General features: G+C 39.6%; 1 protein-coding gene and 2 long non-coding RNA genes across 5 annotated transcripts; 1 reads left to right on the top strand and 2 right to left on the bottom strand.

Annotated features, from left to right (window-relative positions):
• Positions 1 to 20: 20 nt before the first annotated feature.
• Positions 21 to 27879, top strand: LOC100876569 (uncharacterized). Of its 3 annotated transcripts, none has more exons than XM_012298911.2 (12): positions 21 to 273; positions 14458 to 14480; positions 15850 to 15932; positions 17829 to 18306; positions 19381 to 19847; positions 20154 to 20458; positions 20712 to 20893; positions 20963 to 21088; positions 21449 to 21505; positions 21789 to 21914; positions 23673 to 26238; positions 27490 to 27879. In XM_012298911.2, exons 1-11 carry the CDS (start codon positions 251 to 253, stop codon positions 26096 to 26098), a joined length of 4296 nt encoding a protein of 1431 aa, XP_012154301.1. In that variant the 5' UTR covers positions 21 to 250; the 3' UTR covers positions 26099 to 26238; positions 27490 to 27879. The 3 variants fall into 3 exon arrangements, with proteins under 3 accessions (XP_012154301.1, XP_076394048.1, XP_012154303.1); XM_076537933.1 differs by lacking the exon at positions 21 to 273 and adding an exon at positions 12662 to 12776; XM_012298913.2 differs by lacking the exons at positions 21 to 273; positions 14458 to 14480 and having other exon boundaries at positions 15931 to 16072.
• LOC105664366 (uncharacterized) lies at positions 901 to 3069 on the bottom strand. The gene is made up of 3 exons (XR_001097569.2): positions 2302 to 3069; positions 1327 to 1706; positions 901 to 1211 (listed from the first exon to the last, which is right to left on the bottom strand). It is a non-coding gene; the product is annotated as an uncharacterized LOC105664366 (long non-coding RNA).
• LOC143265484 (uncharacterized) lies at positions 3816 to 8628 on the bottom strand. The gene is made up of 3 exons (XR_013040090.1): positions 7524 to 8628; positions 6316 to 7364; positions 3816 to 5214 (listed from the first exon to the last, which is right to left on the bottom strand). It is a non-coding gene; the product is annotated as an uncharacterized LOC143265484 (long non-coding RNA).
• Positions 27880 to 27970: the final 91 nt, after the last annotated feature.

Genomic DNA, 27970 nt, shown 5'->3' with positions numbered 1-27970 from the left:
GTGACCCGCGAGTCGGCGGATGGTTTGGCCGCAGTAGCAGCGGGCGCGCGCTAGTGTCGGCATCGGTGCTGCTCGTCCCTTTCCATATCCGTCACCTTCCACCTCCTGGTACGATCAGGGACCTCCGAGGAACAGGCACGACCAGAGAGAACCGGTTCCTATCGGCTGGTGGAAAGCGGCACGAGGCGGCGCGAGCTTACCCGGGACACCGGATTTCGTTGCGTCCAGCGGATACCAAACGTTATCCGACATGAGCACCTCGACGTTCGTGGGGTAAGATTGGATTTTCCTCTACCTATCGTACCTTGCAACCGGATGCTGCTAAACATCCTTCCTACCTTGAACTTGCTCTTTCGCAGCATTTGCTACTGGTTTCGAACTTGATAGGGACTTAGGCTAGGACTTTAGGTTCTTTTTAACATCTAGCTGATAATTTATTCTAGGTTATCTAGTCAGTTTAGGTTATCTAGTCGTTCTAGGTTATTGAGTAATTTTAGGTATAGTTAGATCATGGAGTGTTAAATCAGTGTTTAATTTCCTTTTCTGAAGTTTAGGTCTTGCAAGTGATCTTTGCAAGATGATGTACTGTGAGACGTTTGGATCATAGAATGTAGGATTGTAAGATTGACTTGTAGTTATGTGAGTTTTTGTTCTATAAGGATTTTATTTGAAAGATTGAAGCTTTGGGAGGTTTAACCCAGAATCTCGGAGTTGTGGAGTCAGGCGGTTGGGAATGTTGAAAGTCTCAACTGATTGTTTTTAGAATTTTGTCTTGAGAGATTGATGTTCAGCTTTTCTGGAACTTGAAGGCAGATTGTTTGCAAGACCACCTCGGTGGCTTCTGTAAAATGTTACCCGGGCTCATAGACTGTTAGCGATTGTAAGAGAAACTTATGTGTATTCCAATCTGTAAGGATTTTTATTTGGGAGACCATGATTAGGTTCCACAAGTTTTAATTAATATTTGATTCTCGAAAACCGAAGATAAATCTTTGCTTCAAATTTAAGTTGCTTGGAATTTAAAACATTATTTTAGTGTGTACATAATGTGGTTCTGTCCCAAACTAACTTAAGAAGAATATTTTCTGGGGTCTTAAGTTGCCAGTTTAAAAAGAAGGAGGTAATAATTTTTATTCAAGGAGTGAAGTTTTATTTTCTTTTTTTTAATAGTTGTAACTTCATGTTATATAGTATCCATTCAGATTTTTGACCTAGAAAGAAGATTTCTTAATCATTTCAAAGATATAAAGATTTTAACCCTACTTTCACTCGAAAAATCAAAATCTAATTCTTCTTTTTTAAACTTGAAGACAGATGAAGACTTACATTAGCTTATAATATAGAATCGTCGAAAGCGATTACAATGTTTGGTAGACAAACACGTTTTAATTCGAGAGTGAGCAGTGTGAGGGATCTTGGTGACCGAGGCAATCTGGGCATTCGAATTCCTTGCTTCCAGGTTGCACGAAAATAGCGTCAGCTTTTTGGATCACGTTTAGGGATTGAGAAAGGTCGGGATTCGCGTTCATGGTGTCGTTGTAATTCAACCTTATTTTCCCTGCTTCGATATTTTCTAATCAAGCAATGTAATGAAGCTCCTTCGATTTTTAAATCTCCCGCTGCGCCATTTTTGTGTATGGCAGAATAGTCACGAATCAAATATTCATCTACATATATTCTGGTACATCGTCTCAAATTATGATTCACTATGGGCAATTTTATTATTTGTATATTTTCTGTTAGTTTCATTATTTGCATATTTATTTTTAATTTCATTATTAGCATAGGCACTGTTAATTTCATTATTAGCATATTCATTGTTGATTTCATTATTAGTGTATTTATTATTAATTTTGTTATTAGTATATTTATTTTTAATTTCATTATTTGTATATTTTCTGTTAATTTTGTTATTTGCATATTCATGGTTAATTTCATTATTAGCATATTTATTGTTAATTTTATTACCAGCATATTTATTATTAATTTCACTATTAGTATATTTATTGTTAATTCCATTATTTGCATATTCATTGTTAATTCCGTCATTAGTATATTCATTGTTAACTTCATTTTTAATATATTCATTGTTAATTTCATTATTAGCATATTCATTGTTAATTCCATCATTAGTATATTCATTGTTAACTTCATTTTTAGTATATTCATTGTTAATTTCATTATTTACATATTCATTGTTAATTCCATCATTAGTATATTCATTGTTAACTTCATTTTTAATATATTCATTGTTAATTTCATTATTAGCATATTCATTGTTGCTTCCATTATTATAGTTACCAGAATTTTTTCAAGAATTAGTTACAAAACTTGTCCGTTGTTACAATTGTAGATCACGAATTTAACCGTGGATATAATTACCCAAAACTGTGAAATTTCTCGAAAATTGTTACGTTCAAAGTTGCTTCGTAATACGTTCACAATGGATCGTTCAGCTTCGCACGTTTATTTAAAGCCATTTGAAATTACATAAATAGTGAATCAGTAAACACGACCGAGTGCCAAGGATGATTATTTCGAAGCAATAAGACCAAGATGTCGTGATCCAAGTCTTCCGAGGAATAATTCATCTTTGACCCGCTCGTAAGCTGACGTTGAAGACCGCGGAGTCGATCGAGAATGGTAAAACGCGTGGAACTCGTTCTTTGAAGATGGCAGTTTTAACGACGGGCCTTGCGACGATTCCAAGAAACGACTCGACCTATATTTTGTCGTCGAAAAGGAAAACATCGACGAGTATTCATCGAACTGGCCAACAGAATGATTCTTCGTTCACTATAGATCGTTGCTTTCTGTATCGATTAATTCGTGTCTTGTTTATATTATCAATCGATGGCTGCTGCAATTGCTATTCTATGATGTAAAATGTTAAATGAGGTTAGGTTACGTTACTGAAAAGGTTAGGTTACTGAAGAAGTTACTTAAGAGGTTAGGTTATTGAAGAGCTTACTAAATGTGTTACTACAACGATGTTCGATATGAAATTTCATTTGAGGCAGACATATGAAATTATATTTTGTCTTTGAGTATCATAGCAGTAGGAAGTATCATAGAAGTAGGATAAAACCATAGTGGGATAAAATTGTAAGGTAAAATTGTTTGAGGGAAGAGTTTGGAGATAAACATTTTCTAAAAGTTAAATATGAGTATGTTAGCTACAACTGAAATTATATAAGCTACTTATACTAGATATTATTTTTAAATAACACTCTAATAATATTGTTTTAAAATGCACTACATAATTCTACATTATTAGCAGTACATTTAAGAATATTATATTTTTAAAACTACATATTTAATTAGCTATAACATAAACAATATCGGGTACAACTTATAGCTTGAGTACATTACATTCAAACAGAAATTGTATATTATTAAAACTACATATTTAATTGTCTATAATATAAACAATATCAGCTACAATTAATAGCTTGAGTACATTACATTCAAACAGAAATTGTATATTGATAAAAGTACATATTTAATTAATTATAATATAAACAATATCAGTTACAACTTATAGCTTGAGTACATTACATTCAAACAGAAATACTATATTGTTAAAACTACATATTTAATTGTCTATAATATAAACAATATCAGCTACAATTAATAGCTTCAATATATTACATTCAAACAGAAATTGTATATTGTTAAAACAACATATTAAATTGTCTATAATATAAACAATATCTGCTACAATTTACAGCTTGAGTACATTACATTCAAACAGAAATTGTATATTGTTAAAACAACATATTAAATTGTCTATAATATAAACAATACCAGCTACATTTAACAGCTTCAATGCATTACATTCAAACAGAAATGATTAAAAAAGAAAAATGTCTACTTTGTTGCTCCTTTAAAAAAAAATATAGAAGCCACCTATAACTACAAGGAATTTTCCAAAACGTCGAAGCAAATATACAATAGAGCAAACAAGCTATTTCAGAAAGAAACAAGAAAGTAAGTCGACGCATCGAAGCAGGGGAAGTTCAGAAGCGTGTTTATAGTCACCACCCACGACGGGTTTCTATATCCACGCGGATGAGTAATCTCGCTTAGTCGTTCGATGAAATAATCGATGCATCGAAACGCCGTTCGATTACCGCCCTTATTATTCATCTGTACCTGCAACTTCCTTGGTGGTTCGAGCGTTGATCTTCGATCACTTAATTGTTGGATTTTTATTGCGAGTTTAAAAATATCGTCTATTACGTTTTCGCGCGAAAATACGATCTCACGTTGGCCACGTTCCTCTCGAAACACGCCCACGCTAGATCCAGTCTTGGACGTTACCCTTGGAACGACCAGCGAATTTTCGAGTTTGAAAAAACATTGTCTTGGACGGCGATCAGACGTGTTTATAATTTTTGGTAGCACGGTGCAATTATGTTGTTTGTTAGGTAGATTATTTTTGAATCATATGTCATATTTAGTCAAATTTTTATTTAGACAGACTCTTTATTAGACAAACTTTTAATTTTTCAAAGTTTCATATATATTTTTACATCATAGAATTTACTTTAATAAGTGGTTTAACACAGTCAAAACATGTTGAATATTTTTAGGGAAACTATTTTAACTCACCGAAGTTTTTACGTGCAAGTTCCTGTGGAAGTACAGTGGTGTTCGAATATATGGCTGCAAATTATAAGTTCACTTATATCACTGCAAACTATACCCATAAATTTTTGGAACTGCTTTCTCATTGTATATAACCCAGTAACTATTTGTAGTTTTGTATATTATCGAAACAGAAAGAACACAGTTTTAAAACATTGTTTTAACTTGTTTATCAATTAAGTTAAATGACATAAATGGTATAATGTATATTTTAAATTAAAATGTACATATAAATTTGCGTTTAAAGAATTTACTTCTAATAATAGTAACAGAAACAGGAAGAATAAAAAATATTTCCATGAATTCGTTTCCCGAAAATTCGCCACAGTAGATCACAAATATCCACGTATTCATCAACAATGTTGTCACTGGACGTTTCTATCGCAATAAAATTCCCACTTCAGACGATCGTATTCGTCGATGCTTTTTCGAACGACACCGTCGCGATAGAAATACACCGATGTGTTTCTAGGTCTACGCCTACGAATTATCCAATTTTGAACGTCTCCGACTGTTGCTCTGGCTCCGCCATTAAATAGAGATCGGCACTGTGTCTAACCTATACTGTAATATTTATTCCATAGCATTTATAACGTTTTATAAAGTAAATTATTCCTTTGTACGTGTTATGAAGCATTAATACTATCTATCGATTTTATATACTATTGTTAGGTGGATATAAAAATAGATGATAGTTCATGAATTTGATTAGTGGAGAGAGGAGTCTGTGATCTTGGGATGCTATGGCGGGAAAATTAGTATTGAGGTAGGGAGGTAGACTTTGAAGGTTTTTATAGTTCTATATTTCTCAGATTACCAATTCCTAGATTTCCAAATTCTTAAGTTTTCAGATTCCGAAATTTTTCAATTTCCAAATCTTTCAACTTCCAAATCTCCCAATTTCCAAATTTTCCAACTTCCAAATCTCCCAATTTCCAAATCTCCCAATTTCCAAATCTCCTAATTTCCAAATTTCCTAATTCCCAAGTTCCCCAATTTCCAAATCATCCAATTCCCAAATCCCCGAATTCCCACATCCCCCAAATCCCAAATCTCCCAATTCCCAAATCCCCGAATTCCCAAATCCCCCGAATTCCCACATCCCCCAATTCCCACATCTTCCGAATTCCCACATCCCCCAATTCCCACATCCCCCAATTTCCATATTCCCCAAATCCCACATCCCCCAAATCCCAAATCTCCCAATTTCCAAATCTTCCAAATTCCCAAATCCCCGAATTCCCAAATCCCCGAATTCCCAAATCCCCGAATTCCCAAATTCCCCGAATTCCCACATCCCCCGAATTCCCACATCCCCCAAATCCCACATCCCCCAAATCCCAAATCTCCCAATTTCCAAATCTCTCAAATTCCCAAATCCCCGAATTCCCAAATCTCCGAATTCCCAAATCCCCGAATTCCCAAATCCCCGAATTCCCAAATCCCCCAATTCCCAAATCCCCCAATTCCCACATTCCCCGAATCCCAAATCCCCCAATTCTCAAATCCTTAAATTTCCAAATCCTTCAATTCTCAAATCCCTTACTCCCCAAATCCCCCAATTCCCAAATTCCCATCCATTACCAGAAACCCTACAAAACTCGCCAATAAAAGAGATATCTCTCACACTAAAACGCAACTAAAAACTAAAATTCCATCTCGTACACCGTAAGAAGCGTGAACTTCCGCGCGTACTTGTAGATTCCATTGTGGTCTGGCGCGATCGCTAGGTGACTGTATGCACCTCCGTGCCTAGTCATCAGGCAAATTCGCAGGTGTGAACGACCCTTCGATCGAGAAGGTACAAGAAAATTGTTCATTGCCACGTGTCGTGTCGGACTGGCCATGCGGTGTATTTTTAACGCTGCGTCTATCGTTGCGCATCGCGTTTTCGACGTCCAGCTCGAACAAACGTTCACAGACCCTGTTCACTCTATTAGCCATCAGGCTGTGCTGCCCGAGATTCGCTCGCGAGCTCCACAACCGGTCCATTCACCATTCGCGAACACGAGTGGACCCTTTTTGCGCATACATTGCTTTCTCCTTCGACGAGACGACAATCGAGTTTCTTTTTGCCAAACCGTCTGCGCGGATTCGTTCTGCATCTGAACCATTTCCACTCGATACGATTGTCTTCGATATTTCTTCTTCTATTTCTGTTTATTCTGAATCGTATTTTTGTTGAATTCATGTATTTTTATTTTTATGTCTATACGTTAGATATTGTGTTAGTAAATGTAGCACAATTGTGGTTAAGAAAATAAGTAAGGTACAAGTATTTGACAATGGGTGTTGAAAGATTAATGGGTTTGTAAAGTAAATGATTGTTGAACATATATGTGGTCGTCCAAAAGCAATCTTCTTTATTAACATGTCAAGATTTTTGGATAAAATAGTCATTATTGGATGATGGTTCCTTTGACTTCTAAATAAATAAATTTTCAAGTAAATCAATTTTAAAAAATAATTCTAATATCCACACGCGTGGTCTTTGGCTGATACATATAAAAACGTATCCACATGTGTGTCTTCTCGTCCACGTCCAATAGTTGTATCTTAATTTTTATGCATTTTAATCGAGGTTGCATATTCGAGTCTTATGGTTCATTTTAGACACTCGTATCATTTACACAAAATTTCATCAACAACCACATTGTTCTCTCAATAATTATACCTTTTACGTAAATTGATACCAGACTCCATCGCTGAATGCCCTGCTTGAAATCCACATAAAGGAACTATACATAAATTTCGTTCGTCATGGTTTGCAATTTTAAATCAAAAACAATGATCATACATTACAGATTATACAAGATTGAAGAATTTCATGAAATCTCATTTTGTAACTAGAACATCCTAATTATTTTTCTTACCGATATTGTTGACAATGTAGATATGCAGACATGTTCTAATGTAGGTACAGCATGATGTCAGACTTATACATAACATCATAAAGATTAATAATTATATGCAACAATTTATAACAACCACCAGTACTGCTGATTATAAGCAATACAAATTATTGGAATTGTCATGGAGTTTCCAGGATACTCCAATCATTTTGCAAATTCGCTCGTTTTATTCGGACACCGTCAGGTGTCTTCGTGATGCGAAACCGCGTCGAAGCCCTAAAAATAAAATAATCGGAAGCATTTTGTGCGGCGCGGTAACGCGCAGGTCGGCCCGCTCTAAATTTAACTATACCTCGCGTATCTACCTAAATACACTTGTACGCACCACGGCCTGTTGTTGGCTGGGTTCCGAGCTTCGCGACATCGCGCCATCGATTCGCCATGACCGAGCTTTTCCGAGAAAGTTCGCCTTTTGCCGGGGATCGGTTCCGTCTGCAAGCGATTTCTATAGAACTGCTTCCTCTTGATTGTCCGATGCTATATTAGGACCTCTCTTGCGATTAAAATTAACGTTCCTTACCGCCGTCACGTATCAAGTGTGACATCATCGACTTTCCATGCGAAATTACAGGATGCTTCAAAAATCGTGCTACGGCCGACATGCAAGATTAATCTCCTATCTTACTGGTGAAATTTTATTGGTTATTGGTAGAATTTTTATGGGTTGCAACTTTCTTGATTTTTTTTATTTGCTGACGCAGGGAGTATGGGTGGTTTAATGTGGGCACGTAGCAATTTTAGTTCGGAGTAATATAGCGCGTGGTGATAGGGCACGTAGCAATACTCACGCGTGGTGATACGGCGCGTAGTAATACTCACGCGTGGTAATACGGCGCGTAGCAATATTGACAGCGTGGTAATATGGCGCGTAGCAATACTCACGCGTGGTGGTAGGACGCGTAGTAATACTCACGCGTGGTAATACGGCGCGTAGCAATACTCACGCGTGGTGGTACGGCGCATAGCAAAACTCACACGTGGTAATACGGCGCGTAGCAATTCTCACGCGTGGTAATTTGGCGCGTAGCAATACCCACGCGTGGTGATACGGCGCGTAGCAATACTCACGCGTGGTGGTACGACGCGTAGTAATACTCACGCGTGGTAATACGGCGCGTAGCAATATTGACAGCGTGGTAATATGACGCGTAGCAATACTCACGCGTGGTGGTAGGACGCGTAGTAATACTCATGCGTGGTAATACGGTGCGTAGCAATACTCACGCGTGGTAATTTGGCGCGTAGCAATACCCACGCGTGGTGATACGGAGCGTAGTAGTACTCACGCGTGGTAATACGGCGCGTAGGAGTACTCACGCGTGGTAATTTGGCGCGTAGCAATACCCACGCGTGGTGATACGGCGCGTAGCAATACTCACGCGTGGTGGTACGACGCGTAGTAATACTCACGCGTGGTAGTACGGTGCGTAGCAATACTCACGCGTGGTAATTTGGCGCGTAGCAATACCCACGCGTGGTGATACGGCGCGTAGCAATACTCACGCGTGGTGGTACGACGCGTAGTAATACTCACGCGTGGTAGTACGGTGCGTAGCAATACTCACGCGTGGTAATTTGGCGCGTAGCAATACCCACGCGTGGTGATACGGCGCGTAGCAATACTCACGCGTGGTGGTACGACGCGTAGTAATACTCACGCGTGGTAGTACGGTGCGTAGCAATACTCACGCGTGGTAATTTGGCGCGTAGCAATACCCACGCGTGGTGATACGGAGCGTAGTAGTACTCACGCGTGGTAATACGGCGCGTAGGAGTACTCACGCGTGGTAATTTGGCGCGTAGCAATACCCACGCGTGGTGATACGGCGCGTAGCAATACTCACGCGTGGTGGTACGACGCGTAGTAATACTCACGCGTGGTAGTACGGTGCGTAGCAATACTCACGCGTGGTAATTTGGCGCGTAGCAATACCCACGCGTGGTGATACGGCGCGTAGCAATACTCACGCGTGGTGGTACGACGCGTAGTAATACTCACGCGTGGTAGTACGGTGCGTAGCAATACTCACGCGTGGTAATTTGGCGCGTAGCAATACCCACGCGTGGTGATACGGCGCGTAGCAATACTCACGCGTGGTGGTACGACGCGTAGTAATACTCACGCGTGGTAGTACGGTGCGTAGCAATACTCACGCGTGGTAATTTGGCGCGTAGCAATACCCACGCGTGGTGATACGGCGCGTAGCAATACTCACGCATGGTGGTACGACGCGTAGTAATACTCACGCGTGGTAGTACGGTGCGTAGCAATACTCACGCGTGGTAATTTAGCGCGTAGCAATACCCACGCGTGGTGATATGGCGCGTAGTAATATTCACGCGTGGTAATAGGGCGCGTAGTAATACTCACGCGTGGTAATACGGCGCGTAGGAATATTCACGCATGGTGATGCGACGCGTAGCATAGTTAACACCTGGTAATACATCACATAGCAATACCAACGCGTCGTAAATGATATAACTCATAGTGCTATCGTCTAAATCTGAAATTTCTAAGTTCCTACATCCTTAAACCTCCAAATTCCCAAACTGATGCTAAGATACCTAAGATCCGACGACAATGAATCGAACTTCTATAGTCTCATATAATAATAGAATTTTGGAGAACGCCTCGAAACAACGGCGCTTTTATTTTGGCACCGCAGTCGCGGCACGTGCCGATTCGATTTATATATCGCAACACTGTGCGAGTTTATTCGAGGAAAATTTGCGAGTTTCCCAAGTAAATGTCCATATTTATGGTTGGTAGTATTTTTATGAAGAAATACGACTATATACGCAGACGTATAACATCATGTTTCGTCACTAATTTTAACGTCGAATCGAGTGACATCATTGTTACCGATAAAGCAACGTTAATTCATAATGAATACTCGATTTTCCTGGTGAACACATCGAACATTTTCGCGGCGTGATTTTTAGCTGAACGATGATCGAACGACGAGATACCCTGCTGGAAAAAAAATAAACGCGTGATCAAATTGGATGCTCGGATCTGGCTCACATTTTTACACGTGTCACTGTGATGGTGATTTGGGGTTACTTGATGGTCGAGGACAAGTCTTTTTTATAACACTGACTACGGGGAAAATGGACGTGCAGTACCGGCGTTAGCTCTGAACAAATGGGGCACTTCTGGACTCTACTTTTAAAGGAACTGATGTTGGAATAGTTTGAATACTCAAATTTTCTAATTTCTCAATTCTCAAATTTGTTATATTTCAAATTTTTAAATTGTGAATCTTTCAAATGTTAGGAACTGCAATTTCTCTAACCTACAGGACAATAAATTTGAAATTTCCAAAATTCAGAATGGAATTCTTTACAGACAACTCCATGTTTAAAAAATCCTAAGTTAACACGTGTAACTTAGACAACAGGTATCCAACAATACAGTAATTTGTATACGTCAAAGTACTTCAAAGACGTAAGAATTATACTCAGTATTTCTGGCAAATATTCAATCTGTTATTCTTTTCAAACTATTTCGCGATCTCGCAGTTAAGTCCGGAAGTGTGTGACTTGTCAGTTGTTTTTTCGGTTAAAAGAGATCAATCTTCGTTTACTTCCAGGTTTCATAAGGTTCAGTCACCTTGTGAAACAAGCAATATAGTAATCTACCAGGACAGATCACCGACAGTGCTAATAGTAAAAATAGAGGAGTATCGATATTAGACAGATAGCTGACCGCTCCTTGAAACCGTTGTAAAAATATCGCATCTTTAAATAGAGGATCATCATAACCGCGACTACACGCAATTTCATCAGCGAAATGATTGCCGGCCATTTTTCGCCTAGCAAGCATATCGCCAGTCAGAAACGAGTGACTGAACGATCGTGTTACAATTTGTCGTCGTTTGAAAGCAGTTATCGTTTAACCTCTATTCACGATTATTCTGAATTGTGATGGAATATAGGCTGCACTCGTGATTTCTTTATTCCATAACCTATTAGGTGAAGAATTAGACGAAGAAAAATTAAATCAATAATATCTTTGTATATTGAGAAGCTTTTTATTCAGAAGCTTGTCAAAGTTATGATAAAAGTTGCTTGTTTTAGGAAGAACAAGTTGATGAAATGTAATTTTTAATATCCGAGAATATTTGCACATGTGGACGTTCACATATGTGACACACATATGTTACATGAGTATGTAACTCATCAACTAAAAATCACATATGTACATATTATTTTTATCTCTATGTACACAATTATTATATAGTACATAATTGTGACACATGAGTATGTAACTCATATGTGGACATATGTGGACGTTCATATGTGTATGACACATGAGTATGTAACTCATCAACTAAAAATCATATACGTACATATTATGTTTGTTTCCATGTTTATAATTATTACATAGCATACATATAATTGTACCAAGAAGGAATATTTACACACATGTGGACTTCCATATGTGTATGACACATGAGTATGTTTTTATCAACTAGATATCACATACGCACATATCATTCTTACTTCTATGTATACAATTATTACTTAGTACATAATTGCATCAACAACGAATATTTACACATATGTGGACATTCATATGTATATCACACATGAGTATCTTTTTATCAACTAAATATCACATATGCACATATCATTCTTGCTTCTATGTATACAATTATTACATAGTACATAATTGCATCAAGAATGAATATTTACATATGTGGACATTCATATGTATATCACACATGAGTATCTTTTTATCAACTAGATATCACATATGCACATATCATTCTTGCTTCAATGTACACAATTATTACATAGTACATAATTGTACCTAAAAATTAAATAATTTTTCTATCCTCTGAAATGAACAATGAAGTATGTATGAGTACGTAAATAAATCTTCCAACAAATCTAGTAAGATAGATGAAATTATCAGAACTCATTAACAGCGAGCAATTGGTTGGTAAGGTAATTAAGCGAGGCCTTCCGAGCGAAGATTTCCTTAAAAGGATTAGGTAATGAAGCAAGCCGAGTCATGGAAAGATAACTCGCGGTCGTGACAATACGTGTGTATGTGGGTTACCATTCATCGTTCCTTGATAATTCCAAAAGCAGTTCGGTAGAGCCGATCCATACGACAACGTGTCTCGCGAAAGCAAATAAATCGCGTTACTTCGTTCCCGAGTAGATCGCTCGCACGTGGAATTCAGAAAATACACTTCGATTCAGGTATTTTGGGACTCGGTGCTCTTTGTTGTGTCAGCTGGTGCAGTGAGATTCTTCGCTAGGGGATTCATCGATAAAAGACGCGTTGCTTTCTACTTTATTTTTGTGGTTCGGAGCAAATGAAACTTTCACATTATTTCACTGTTTTTTATTTTTAAAAGTTCAAGCTAGTTCTTTCTATCTTCATAGAAAATTACTATCATCATTGATATTGTGAATATTATAAATTGTTAAAATTGTGATGTTGATCTTTTTAATTATAAGGAAATTGTAATACAATATTTGTATCATAATTTTGACATTCAACATAATTTTAAAATATGTTAGTTGGAAAATTGTAACATTCTTTATTATAATATAAAATGATAGTGATATTAATATATATCAAATTATATTTGACTACTGAAATAATTTATGATAGTGATTGATGTAACCAAAAGATTTTTGGATATTACAAATCTTCTAATTTTGTTTATCAAAAATTTATTCTATTGATCTATCTCAAATAATTGATACAATCACATAGTTACTAATAATATACATTTGTCTTTTGAAATTTTATTTTCTATCAACTCAAGTGTCACCATATTATTGATATATTTAAAATGATATTAAAAGCGAGCCACCAAGACAAAATTTATGTTTTTAACAATGCAACTGCATCCAATACAATAACATTACGTCCTAATTGAAACAGCTGAATCTTAAATTGACCGAAATATGACAGTGGTCAGTGCCTTCGAAATTTCGATCTGACATACGTAGGTGCACTAAAATACCGATACCTATATTGCAACGTGACTCAACGTCCGAGCAATTGCGTTCTACGCAGATAACACAGGAATGTCTTGAACCTCGTATGAATCTCATTAAAAATCTTTGCCTTAGATTTTCACGAGCATCGGTATACTTCAACAGTATAAGAGTTCTTGGGGATCCTTGACGAACTTCTAATTCAAACGTAAAGTTTGTAAACTTTGAAAATACTGGATGATTCAAGAATTCAAGGACTTTTTACAGAATTAGAAATTATTGCTTAAGAGTTGTATCTAAAATTTTAATTCTTTGCAGACGAAAATTATTTATTAAATATTTTGTTGAATAGTAAGATGATCAAGTAATAAGTTTGTAAACTTTGGAGATAGTAGATGATTTAAGAATTCAAGGACTCGTTACAGATTTATAAATTATTGCTTAAGAGTTGTGTCTAAAATTTAATTCTTTGCAGATGAAAATTATTTATTAGATATTTTGTTGAATAGTATGATGATTGACTAATAAGCTTGTAAACTTTGGAGATAGTAGATGATTTAAAAATTCAAGGACTCTTTACAGAATTATAATTTATTGCTTAAAAGTTGTACCTAAAATTTTAATTCTTTGCAGATGAAAATTATTTATTAGATATTTTGTTGAATAGTATGATGATTGACTAATAAGCTTGTAAACTTTGGAGATAGTAGATGATTTAAAAATTCAAGGACTCTTTACAGAATTATAATTTATTGCTTAAAAGTTGTACCTAAAATTTTAATTCTTTGCAGATGAAAATTATTTACTAAATATTTTGTTGAATACCGATAATTAACTGGTACGATTATCGTTTGAAATTAGTGTTAAACTGCAAAGGGTTAATGACACCGTAACAGTATTTCCGTAAATGACCGAGTGTTTCTCTTTTCAGGAATTCGGATGGTCTGGTGACAGGTACGTAGATCAGTGCCAAAGCAAACAATTATTTATGGACTACATTGCGAACACACGTGAAACGTGACGTATGCAAATAACACTTGCTTCGTAATAATACGTAAATAAATATTTACCTATAACACTACAAGTATTTACTTAACCTAAGGAGATTCAGAATTAACTCTCGAACTGTTCTTTATTTCTAATAATTTACACTATTTCTTTAATGCTTTCTTTACTGATATTTTTCATTACGAAATTGTACTTGCAGTTGTACTTCCAATAGTATAAATTTCTACTTCAGTTATGATTACTAAAAGAAAAGTACAAATTTGTGAACTTACTATTAAAACTGCTACATTAAAATTACTATTGGAAACTGCAAAATTGTGGACCTTGTGAAGCTCTCGAAACGTGGAAACTTATTTGATCTTTGAATATTCTGAAGGATTTGGGTATTGGATGATTTGGGAATTGGAGGATTTTGGATTTTGAAGATTTGGGAATTGGGGAATGTGGGAATTGGGGGATGTGGGAATTGGGGGATGTGGGAATTGGGGGATGTGGGAATTGGGTGATGTGGGAATTGGGGGATGTGGGAATTGGGGGATGTGGAAATTGGAGGATTTGGGAATTGGGGGATTTGGGAATTGGATGATTTGGGAATTGGAGGATTTTTGATTTTGAAAATTTGGGAATTGGGGAATGTGGGAATTGGGGCATGTGGGAATTGGGGAATATGGGAATTGGGGAATGTGGGAATTGGGGGATGTGGGAATTGGGGGATGTGGGAATTGGGGGATGTGGGAATTGGGGGATGTGGAAATTGGAGGATTTGGGAATTGGGGGATTTGGGAATTGGAGGATTTTGGATTTTGAAAATTTGGGAATTGGGGGATTTGAGAATTGGAAAATTTGAAAATTGGGAGATTTGGGAATTTGGGAATTATGGAATCGGTGAATTATGGAATTAGTGAATTATGAAATCAGTGAATTATAAAATCAGTGAATTATGGGTTCTGTTCAAACATGGCCGATAAACGGATCCTTATTATCAACCTAGTGGTTTTAGTGGATCCTTCAGATCGATACGAATATACCTTCAAACATAACCTAAAAAAATGTCAAACTTGATCACGTTTATCTCTTACCAACATAATCGACAATACCTCGACAAACGGTCGCCAAGAGATTCTTTATATCTTTTATCGAAAGATTCTTTCCATCTTTTATCTTTCGATAAAAGATTCAAGGACGACGGTAAGTCTTCGGCAAACACCGGTTTCCGGTGAGGCACGCGTGAAAGTCTGCACGAAAAGGATGTGCAGAGTTCGCATAGTTTGCTGGCCCTCTCGTTAGCATTCCACTAAATAGCTAATCGTTCCAGGACTTTGTCCCGCGCCTCCACCTCCACCACCACCGCCTCCAGTACCTGGTCAGGTGCCGGCCATGAGGATCAACACCGTCGAGGTAAGCCTTGCTTCGTCAGTTTGCCTTCATAACTCGTCGAGCGAGTGTCGTTGCCTTCGGCCAAATCAATGGAATCTACGCTTCGAATCAAACGTGTTGTGTCTTTTTTTGGATGATCCTTTCTTGTGTGCCTCAATATGGTGAGATCTTTTATTTTATCAAGTTTTACATTAAATGTAAGTCGTTGCACACTGTAGACATATTTTTACGTCACTGTAGAAATGATGTGGACTTTTGTGACACGAGATCCAAACTCGTGAAAGTTTTAGCAGTAGGTTTCTTCAAATTCATTTAATCAGAAGGAACTTGAAAATTGATCTATCGCTGCAGAAATTTTCTATGTACATTTTTAGTGTGACTGACATAAAATTTGAACTAGTGAAAGTTTTAGTATGTCATTTAAAATTCTATCAGAATGAAGTTGAAAATTAATGTATCACTCTAGAAATTAATTATCGACGTTCATATTTGATGCAACTGACGTCTATTTTGATCTCGTGAAAGTTTTAGTATGTCATTTAAAATTCTATCAGAATGAAGTTAAAAATTAATGCATCACATTAGAAATTAATTGTCGGTGTTAATATTAGGTGTAACTGAGATCTATTTTGAACTAGTGAAAGTTTTAGCATGTCATTTAAAATTCTATCAGAATGAAGTTGAAAATTAATGCATCACACTAGGAATTAATTATCGACGTTCATATTTGATGTAACTGACGTCTATTTTGAACTAGTGAAAGTTTTAACAGTATGTTACTTCAAATTCATTTAAACAGAATGAACTTAAAATTAATCTATCGCTGCAGAAGTTGTCAATGTACATTTTTAGTGTAATTCACATCTATTTTGAACTGGTGAAAGTTTTAGCAGTAAGTTTCTTCAAATTCATTAAATAAAAACGAACTTGAAAATTGTCGCTATACAAATGATCAATCATCATTGTGCATATATAATGAAAATTTTATATTCATAAAAGTTTTAATATAACATACTTCACTTCATAAATACATTTTTGAAAAATATGTCCTAAATCTCTTTGTGCTCCCACAGTAAATAGAAGTGTTCAAACAATACATTAAAACCTGAGTACTCTTGTACTCAGCTTTCAAAACCTAATCTAAGTTACTTCAAACCCAGTCACTGATCATACCTCACTCGTTAACCAAGATCAGTCATAATGTTTTAAAATAACCTAGACTACATTTTGAAAGATACGTGACTCAAGTTTTGGAAGACTATACAATAATTTGAAGGATGTATATTTTTCTTACACGGTTTCACACTGTTACTGACGTATCGAATAAAGAATGTCGAGTGTGCAAAATTTATAATACGGATTATATGAAACTCTCCCGCAAGAATGTGAGCAAACAAATTTCATAAAACTCCATGACCTTCGTTACTTTTCGAGTAAACTTGATAATCGATTTGTACTGAAACTCAAGATCATTCTGATAGTCGTTACTTTGTTAAATAAGATGTTTTAAAGAAGTTTGAAGTACTTGAATTTCTTGTGCGACCTTCCTCTGGCAGGTAATAAAATTGCGAGGTAGATCAAGGTTAACTTCGTTCACTGGTCAAGAATTTGTTTAATTTCGATGAGTGGATCTGTTTGCTTCACGTATGTAGATGTTCAAATAAAACATAACGGAAATGTTTTGATGTATAAATCAATTTTACAAAAATGAGGAGTTTACGATATAAAAATTGTACATTATTGAAGCGTATATTCCTAAATCTCTACTCGCGAATATACCAGGTCATAACTTCAACTTTCCTAAGCCCGGCTGTTTAAATGATCCCCTAAGCATTCGGTATTTTTCCACCGTAAAACTTTATGATCCGACGAAACGAATGTCGTCGATGTAAGTTTAACAGCCGCGTTTAATTATAGACACCAACGATAAAACGGCCACAGATAGCCAGCAACGACGCTTACGAGCCACCAGCGGCCATCCAAAACGCGATGCTGACGAAGGATAAGAAGCCGTTCACGTACACCCCGGGAATGGGTGGCAAGCTGGACCTATCCCAGATTCGAAGTCCACGAATGGCACGCAGAGTGGCGAAGAACGCGAACGACGAAGGTATCGAAGGTCCACCGAAGTCAACACTCGAACCGAAGCCGACACCAGCGCCAAATACCGGGGCGAATCTGTTCGTTCAGCCCCAAGTCGCGATCCCTGTGTTCCCGACCAATGTTCCGGTACAACCGCCGAACAGGACACCTGTAACACCTCCTGCCAATAGGACACCTCCGACACCTCCTGCGAACAGGGCACCCACTACGCCGCCTGGGAACAGGACTCCTCCGACGCCGCCGGCGAATAGGACGCCTCCGACGCCTCCTGCGAACAGATCTCCTCCAATTAGTAAGTGGAATTTGGGGGAAAGATGGGGAGTTTGTAATTCAATGATTCCATAATTTCCCAATTTTGTAATTTACCGATTCCATAATTCATTGATTCCATAATTCGCGGATTCCATAATTCACCGATTCCATAATTCACCGATTCCATAATTCACCGATTTCATAATTCACCGATTCCATGATTCACTGATTCCATAATTCCCCGATTCCGTAATTCACCGATTCCATAATTCACTGATTTCATAATTCACCGATTCCATGATTCACTGATTCCATAATTCCCCGATTCCATAATTCACCGATTCCATGATTCCCCGATTCCATAATTCCCCAATTCCATAATTCCCCAATTCCCAAATCCCCCAATTCCCACATTCCCCGATTCCATAATTCCCCAATTCCATAATCCCCCAATTCCCAAATACCTCAATTCCCAAATCCCCCAATTCCCACATCCCCCAATTCCCACATCCCCTAATTCTCACATTCCCCAATTCCCACATCCTCCAATTCCCACATCCCCCAATTCCCACATCCCCCAATTCCCACATCCCCCAATTCCCACATCCCCCAATTCCCAAATCCCCCAATTCCCAAACCCCCAATTCCCAAATCCCCCAATTCCCAAATCCCCCAATTCCCAAATCCCCCAATTCCCAAATCCCCCAATTCCCAAATCCCCCAATTCCCAAATCCCCCAATTCCCAAATCCCCCAATTCCCAAATCCCCCAATTCCCAAATCCCCCAATTCCCAAATCCCCCAATTCCCACATTCCCCAATTCCCAAATCCCCCAATTCCCACATTCCCCAATTCCCAAATCCCCCAATTCCCAAATCCCCCAATTCCCAAATCCCCCAATTCCCAAATCTCCCACTTCCCAATCTCCTAAATTCCCAACTCCCCAACTCTACTCTCCAAATCCCTAATTCCCAATTTTCCAATTTCCCAATTCCCCAATTCCCAAATCTCCTTCTCCCCAAATTCCCCTACCTTTAACCCCAACAATAACCCCCAAAATGCTCCCCATCCTCAGTTCACCTTAACAAAAATTAATTATACCTCAAATTTCCAGTTCCAGAAAAGCAACCAGAGCCGATGAAAATCGTGACCAAAGTAGAGCCGAAAGTGGTACCGATTGCTATAAACTCGGTTCAGCCGAGTTCCCCCGAGAGTCCCAGCACGCCAACCCAGGTGACGCTGACTAAAGCGCCGACGCCCTGGCTCCAGAACAAGAACAAACCGCAGGAAGAGCTGCCCGAGTGGGCGAAACGTTCGAGCGTGAATAAGCAAAGCTCGTCGCCGGAGAGTCCGACGTCACCGCCGGTTTACGCGACGGTTCAGCAAACACAGCCCCAGCAGCAGCCAGTGCAATGGCAACAAACTCAACAGAAACAGCAGCCTATTCAGCAGAGGCCTCAATCGCAGCAGCCTCAACAGTTTAACCAGCAACAGCAACAGAGACGTCCTTATTCTAGTCCTCCAGTTACGCCGCAGAACAATACGCAAGCTTTTCCGCAGGAACGAGTGATACCCATTCGCGTAAGTCTGTGGATTTATTTATAGTTTATAGTGTAGATATAGTATGGTTTATAGGTGGATTTAGTGGTAGCTTTTTTGAAATGTGACCGAGTAGAATAAATGAATCAGTGGATAAAGTACATGAATGAAGTAGATGAAGTGAGGAGATGAATTAGTGGACGGAGTTTGTCGAATGTGACAAGGGTTGTTCCTTGTCGTTCTTTTCTATGTGTAGTATCAGAAAATGTCATTTTTATGTATTTATTTAGGCAAGAAATTGTGTGTATTGATTAGGCAAATTTGTAATTGTATATTTATTTTATCTAGATCGAGGATAGACCATCCGTGTTCGACGTGAAGCAGGAAGCAGGTCATCATCAGTTCAAACAACCGAGTCCTCATCATCAACAACGATGGGGTCAACCACCTGCTCAAGTTATGAATCAAAATCAAGTTGTAAATCAAGTGCAGCCACAGTCGCCTCAGCATCAACCATCGGGTGGTACCTTCATCATACCTATTATGGTCGAAGGCAATGACAGGAAACCCGCAGGAGGACCTGCGTCCAATACTCCGTACTCGCAACCGGTCAGGAATAACGTATCGAATGTTGAAAATCAAAGTGCAAAGGTGTAAGTTTCTCTTCACTTAATGCTACCGACTAACTTAAAAATTATTTTTATTAATTTATTCAAAATAGATGTGTACAGAGAGGACCACTGACAAGTTGTTAATTTAATTTCAGTTTTATAATATTTGTTGTTTGAAAATATTGTCACATTTGTATCTTAGGTCTCGCAAGCACTTCGCAAGTTTTATTTATCGATGGTTTTATCAAATATGCATTCAGCGAAGATTGTGTAACGCCTTATTTATTATCAACAGGATACCACAACGCGTGCCAGTACAGATCCAGCAGTCAGAGTCCGGTCCAGTTCAGTCTCGATCGTTCCGCGTCCTCCAGAAGATCACCGACACAGACTCCAACGATGTGGACTCAGAACAGATACGGAAACTCCAGCTGTCCGACGATGATAGAGTTTTGATGAACAAATTTAAGGAACAAGGTACGATTGTGCCCCACAAAGTTAAATGTATAGTATCAAATATGTTTTATACATTTTCTTCTTTTTTAGTCGACAATGAATCTTCTCTTCATCACGAAGAGGATCCCAGATATCGCGGAGCAGCGATACCGTCTCGTGCTTTCCGCTTCTTGCAAACCATGACGGATTCCGGTGACACCCCCGTTATGAACACTGGTACAGTTCGTTCACGAAAACTTTTTATTTTTGGATGAAGAAGAAACTTATTTGATGATAATAATTTAATTTGAAGATAAAATTAAACTTGTTCTTTCAGCAGAAAATAATCGATTTTCCTTGAATTTATCTTTGTTTTAAATATAGGGGCTGTTTTTCCGATGTCACAAATTTTTACCAGCAAAAGAAATGCGTACTAAACATTATTTTGACCACTAGACAATATTCAAACGTCATAAAAATTGTATGAAGCATGGTGTGAAGCAAGAAGCTTCTACTGACCTTTTAGCTAATTTTGTAATATAGGTCAAGAGATGTTAGAATGAATTAAATTGCTCTTACACCTGATATCTGTTACAGCACCGCGAGCGCAATCCGCCATAAACAAGAAGCAGAACAGAAATTCAAAGACTTTCGGTAAGCCCTTTGCCATGATATATAGATCCTTAACCCTTTGACTACTGTTGGCGCCTATTGGCATCCGAAACATGTTCCCGGAACTGTTGGCGCCAATAGGCGTCCAATGCATGTCTAACGTAAAATTTCGCCGTACCCAGTGGACGTCGCGAGTGAATTCGTACCATACCGTATGAACAGTGCGTGCCAAAGTCTGCCGTAGTCAAAGGATTAATAGATGATTTTGCGATTTAAGTTGAAATATCGATGCTAATATGCTGATGATATATTGGTGCATGCGCAGAAGAAACGCAAGCGAACCTACCACCGAGCGAGCAACAGGTACCAGAGCCAAAGAAGTACATGGGCAGCGCGATACCCTCGAGATCCTTCAGGATATTGCAAGCCATGACGGCACCGGAAAGCGTCGGTGAGTATCGACGAGCGATAAATCGGCTCACCGTGGAACATCGAGATCTCGTACAATCTCTTCAGCGTATACACACGTCATCATTCATGCAGGAACACGCTACTCGTTCATAAGATTAATCGCAAGAAGCTTCTATTGACCTTTTGTACATTAATGTTCAGTGACAAGCGTCTTACATTCTAATGGATGATTATTAAACCGAAGTAATCACAATTTATTGCGTGCCGTCGCTGGATACATTCCCGAATCCTGTGTTCACAGGAATAACGAAAATTCCTCGATCTCGCGACAGTTTCCCGTTCAAAATCTCATTCGAGCTGGTATTAAAATTATGATACGGTAGTGGACGATTTTTATCGAGCTACAGTTTCATTGGCGGTGAAAATCCGATACGAAAGTGTTGAACAGTGCATGGTAGGTGAATCGTCGATTTACGGTGGACTCTCGTTATATTGCCGTCACTGTACTTATTCGCGGTTGGGCACCAAAATTTTTGGAATTTTAATTTTTGGGGGATACTTTGGGACTTAGGGATTTTTGGCAATAAAATTTTCATTCTTCACAAATTTTGGGACTTTGGGATTTTAGCAATTTAGGATTCTAAAGTTTCTGAACTTTTAAAAATCTTGCAAGTTTTGCAACTTTGTAAATTTTAGATTGCAGGGTTTCGATGTTTCTTAAAGTCCAAAGCTTTAGAACTCTGGCTTGAATATTTAGAACTCTAAATTATCAGCACATGTGTAGGTACTTCGATCATACAGTGTCAATAAACGAGATCATGCCAGTTTCAAGAATGAACCGCTTCACAGCCCCGTCCGCGGGAATATAACGAGAGTCTACTTTTCGATCGTTGAAATGGTAAACGTATTACTGTTCCCTTCTCTACTTACGGATATGCCTTGTATAGAGCAACATCGTTTATATAGATACTAGAAATTAATAAAGTATGGCGAGTTATGGACTGGGTACTTTAACGGGAATGTTGCATGTATTAATTGATTTCACGTGTTACTCGCTGGGATTTACTGTAATTACAAGTGGTCACTTGCATGTATCTGGACACGAATATTTTGGACTCTGATACTGGGGGCCGATCGTCGAGGCGAAGATTTCTATCTTGACGAGATACTAGATGTCCTTTCCCTGATCACGAGATATTTTCTCGAGATTAAATAAACGATTCCTCGACGCGAGAACTCCGTCCAGAATATTACTAGCATGTTTTCCTTCTCGAACGTAATCGTCGCTTTACACGAACGCCGTTTTCGAGCCGACTTGATCGACGAGCTGGTTTTGCGTTCACGAAATTTTCGATGATTTCCTTTGAACACAGGATCACACGTTTTCTTTCTCGTAGCCGACCGAACACGCGTCAGATGCTTATCCTTGCCCTCAGATGCTCCGATTTCGTGCCATCTCGCTTGTCCGTCGATTGTTTCGACAGTCAAAGGAAGATCGTTCTCAGACATTTGCGAAGCTCGAGTTACGCGATAAACGGCGAATACGTCATCGACAAGGCGTTATCGCGTACACATTCTCTAAAAACTACATTTATCTTATCCGGAGCTTATCGACTCGCTTTCGTAGCGAAAGTTTAGAACATCAAGGGAAGAAGCAAATGTCTATCGCGCGTTCTTCCACCGCGAGAGGAGAGGAGCCATAATTTGGGAGAAAAGAGGGAGAAACGCAAGACCACACCACACCCCACTAGGAACAGTTGAACTTCTTTGTCTGAATGCATTGTGCTGTTTGTTGTAGCCACGCAAGAAAATCGTCAAGCAGATTACACCTGCCAAACAGAGAATAACGTGCCGGGCAATCAGCAGGGGGGTGTCATCCTTCCCCCATGTCCGCCTCCATTTTGGTCCCCAGACAGTGGTTGGTGGAGTTACTATCCTCTCCCTTATCCCGGTGTCACCAACGAGTCGTTCCCCTATCATTCGGACAACACCGCCTACGTGTACTTCCCCGTTTACAATCAAAACTACCCGGGTTACTACGACCCCGGCAAGAACGGGTACCCCAGTGTTTACGCGTCCTACGTAGTCCCAGGCTCTGCACCTATCGATAACTACTCTCAAGTCGATAACGGTGTAACGATGCCTAAAGAGAATCACGAAGGCTCGAGAGATACCGAGGACCCGACTCCTCGGTGGGACAGAGGGAGCCACGTGTCTAGAACCCCTAGCAGCAACAGCAAGGACAGTGATTGCACCACAGCCATGAACATTACCGACGAGGAAGAGATTCCTGAAGCGATGGTTGTTTCAGAACCGAACGGAGACCAGCCGGAGAAGAAAACCAACGGTAGCTTGAACGTTAACGTGCCTAACTATACCTACATCGACACCAGCGACTCCAGCGACTCCAGCGAGTCGGACAACGAGTCCATCGCCGACTCCGCTAAGAGCAGCAGCGACAACAACGCGGATGACACGTCTTCCGACAGCGACGACTCCGATTCTTACCTGGCGTACTCGACAGGGCTGAATCCTCACGGTAGGTTCGAGGACAGCGACAAGACTAGTCCTGGAAACGAGTGTGACATCCAAGAGTCTAGGAATAATACGGACTCCGACGAGGATGAGCAACTGGAGGACCCTGAAGAGGTCGACACCAACGCGTTTCCTCATAAGTTGAGCGTGATCTACGAGGACGTAGAGCGGTCTGATTCCGTGAGTCCTCGGCCGCAGGAGAACGTGGACGTCGAGGAGAATGTGACGCCTTTCGAGGCCACGGATGACCCGCCCGACGAAGCTGACACTACGACGGTGAGTGTCAGTCTACCGTTGCGGTTTAGGTTCTCGGTTTCGGAGAACAACGAGGACGTGACCACGGTGATCGTTGGAGACAGCACGATCAAACCCGAGAGATCCTGCAAGGATGAGGGTCGGGGTTCAAAGAGTCAGGAGCAGAAGAAGACCGAGGAGGTTTCTGCGAATTTTTTGGTGAACAACGACACCAGCGTGGACTTCACCGTGAAGAGGGATAGTTCCGAGAGTAAACGTAGATCTAAGAACGAAAGAAAGGTAGAGAAGAACGAGGATCCCGTGGTGCCTCACGTGAACTTCACTTTGAGGAAGATACCGACGAGGTTCAATAGAATCAACTGCGAGGAGACGGTGGAGACGGAGTTCACGATCAAGTCGAAGAAGACCGTAAAGAAGGAAGACGACAGGAACAAGGACGTAGAAGAGCGAACGAACTGCACAAACACGGACCTTGAAGAACTTGGGAGAACGAACTGTGCAAACAAGGACCTTGATGCTTCGCACGAGGAAGTAATCCTCGAAGAAACAACTGTAGAGACTCACGACATTAACAGAAACATCTTGAAACCCGAGGTGATAGTCTCCGACTGCAACTGGAAAGAAGCTTCGGACTGTCAGAGTACAGATTTGCAGAATGAAGTTCCTCCACAGAACTCCACCGTTCAAGACAATCACAAGAACGAAGAGGACGTCGAAGAGAAGACCAAAGAAGGCAAACATTTACTGAGCGTGCAGAACTCCAGAGACGAAACCGACGACGAAGACAGTGGCGTCACGTCGGACATGAGTCGCATGATCTCCGAGGTGGACACCGACTCAGAATGCACCTCCTCCAGGAACATGAGGAAGTACCAGAGAACTCAAACTCACTCGAGACTGTTCCGACTGTTGAACGACGACTCGATCCTCCCAGAGGGCACCGAGACGAACGACACACCCAACAGAAGAAAGTACCTGAGTCTACCTCTGAGCAACAACGCGTTCAGCTACGACGAGAACTATTGCTCCAACTATTCCAGCGGCGTCACGTCGCCCGAGTATTCGCCCATGTGCGAGCAATCGTGGCGAAGACTGCACGAGAGCGAAAACGCCAGGGTACCCGATCAGAACGGAGACTCGTTCCGCCAGGGTCACCCCTTGACCCGGCAGGAACGCGTTTCCTGCAAGGAGGATCCTTACTATCAGGCCTGGAAGACGTGCAAATCACCCGTGACCAGTGACCACGACGTGGTGCCCTCGTTGGCCTTCAAGGTCCTAGAGAGTAGAAGGCCGTTATGGTCGTACAGGGTGAACGTGCTATGTCCAAGAATCAAAAGTACCAAGAGCGTACCTCAGGCGTTACGAACGAATAACACTAGCGACAGTCCCGTACCCTCGAACCCATCCGTGAACCTTAAATCCGACCATTGCTGATGGCCCGGGGCAGAATGAGGCCGCGTTTGGCCGCGAGCAACCGGTCCACGGACGAGCCTCGCGCAACTTTTCTCTAGATTCGCAAGACTGGGCTGACTATGCCCGGGGGGCTACAGGCTACGTGGTTTTTTTTTCTATCGGTACATATCGTTTCCATATACTCATCTGTTCGCACTTTATTTTCTTTTTATATATATTGACGAAAATATTTTTTTCTCGTTCGTTATTATTTCTTCACTTCTTTTTTGTTTACTTTTTTTCTATACTTCTGTATGTTCCTGGAAGGGGGTCACTTGAGAGTTTCTCGAGCTGTCGAGAGCATTTGCAAATGGATACTGTAGAAAGTTAGGTTCTGAACATTTCTTCTGAGTTTAATGGACCTTTGCATGTTCGTGGATTGCGATGTTAAGAGTTCCGTTAGATTTAAGAGTGGGTCAGTTTGAAAGCATTAGCTGATCGTTATATCGCTGTGCATCTGCTATTTGCCGTATTGCTATTATCTTACATAGCAACAGGTGGTATAAGATCAAATCTTTCCTATAAGAGTAAGTAACCAAGGAAGAATCAAAAGAAGAAGTCTTCCCACTTGTAAATTTTTAGGGATTTATGATCTGAAACATTTGAAATAACTTCCTCGACAATATCCATTTGTAAAGAATGCTCTCGTCAGTCCTCGCAGTTTCACTCTCAACCGATCCACCTCCACTTTCTCCGCGTCTAAACGGGCCACCGCGATTTTTTTTCTCACTTCAAAATCTATACCGCAAAGTGTCGATCCTGTGACTCGAAATTCTATATTTTCTTCTCTTTTTTTGTTTACTTTTTTGTGCCTTTGCTGAGGTTTGTTACTAACCAACGTCGAACCGACGAGACACGAGTTTTTCTTCCTCGATTAATCAACGCTTGATGTGTCTGTTTTCGATTCGAGAGTTTGGAGAGCTTGAAGGTTTTTACTTCAGGAGAAGTTCGAAGGATAAACCCAAGAAATTTGAGTTTGCAGTGTGGTTTTACGTTGCTACTCGTTTCCTAATCAGAGAATCATTATCGAACCGATTGGTCCGTGCATGCTTCGATTAATCGTATCGTTATTTCCAGCAACCGAGGACTGCATGTACGATGCATCTGTACTAACGTTTCATTTATGCCAGTTCAACGGTAAATCGTGGTTCACCGTTAAATCGATATACACGCGATTGTTAATTTAAATATAAGATCATTTTTCGTTGAAGAATGAGATTGCTCGTTAGAGAAGTAGCGTAGCAGGATTTAAGCGTCTTGTCTTGCTCGCCAGTATTTTATTGTAGGAGCACCATTTTTCTTTCTTTTTTTTCACGAGAATTTCACGATTGTTTTTAAAAAACGTTAATAAAATGGTTTGTTTCGATTTTCAGGTCCCGATGCGACGGATTACTGAATGAACGCGGGTACCCCTTGAAACATGGCGTTGCTAGTGTGTTTTCTTCTCTCCCCTTTTTCTTTTCGTTTATTTTTTATTTTGTTTACGAACATCCGTAGCAAATTCAACCGATCGTATTTGTTGCCCCGGTAGATTTCACCCTCCTGTCCCCTCTTTTTTTCCGTTATTCCATTCTGATCCACGGTGTGTGCACATTTGTTGAGGGATGAAAATTGTAAAAATTCGAAGGTTGAGTCGACTGTCTTCGTTCGAGAGGAATCGATGTTAGTCGGTTCGAAAAGTGTACTTTTATCGATACTGTCACGTTACCTCTGTCATTGTGCTATTTATGTAAGTTGTGTACAATAAATTATTTGTAAAGTTACTTGCTATTTTTATTCATTATGTGCTCCTTTCAAAGTAAACCTGCAATGTGCATATCAACTGAACTGATTACATTAATTACACTATGGTGA

Source organism: Megachile rotundata, chromosome 1 (assembly GCF_050947335.1).
Source record: "Megachile rotundata isolate GNS110a chromosome 1, iyMegRotu1, whole genome shotgun sequence".
NCBI classification, from domain to species: domain Eukaryota; kingdom Metazoa; phylum Arthropoda; class Insecta; order Hymenoptera; family Megachilidae; genus Megachile; species Megachile rotundata.
This window is presented reverse-complemented; position numbering and strand designations above follow the sequence as displayed.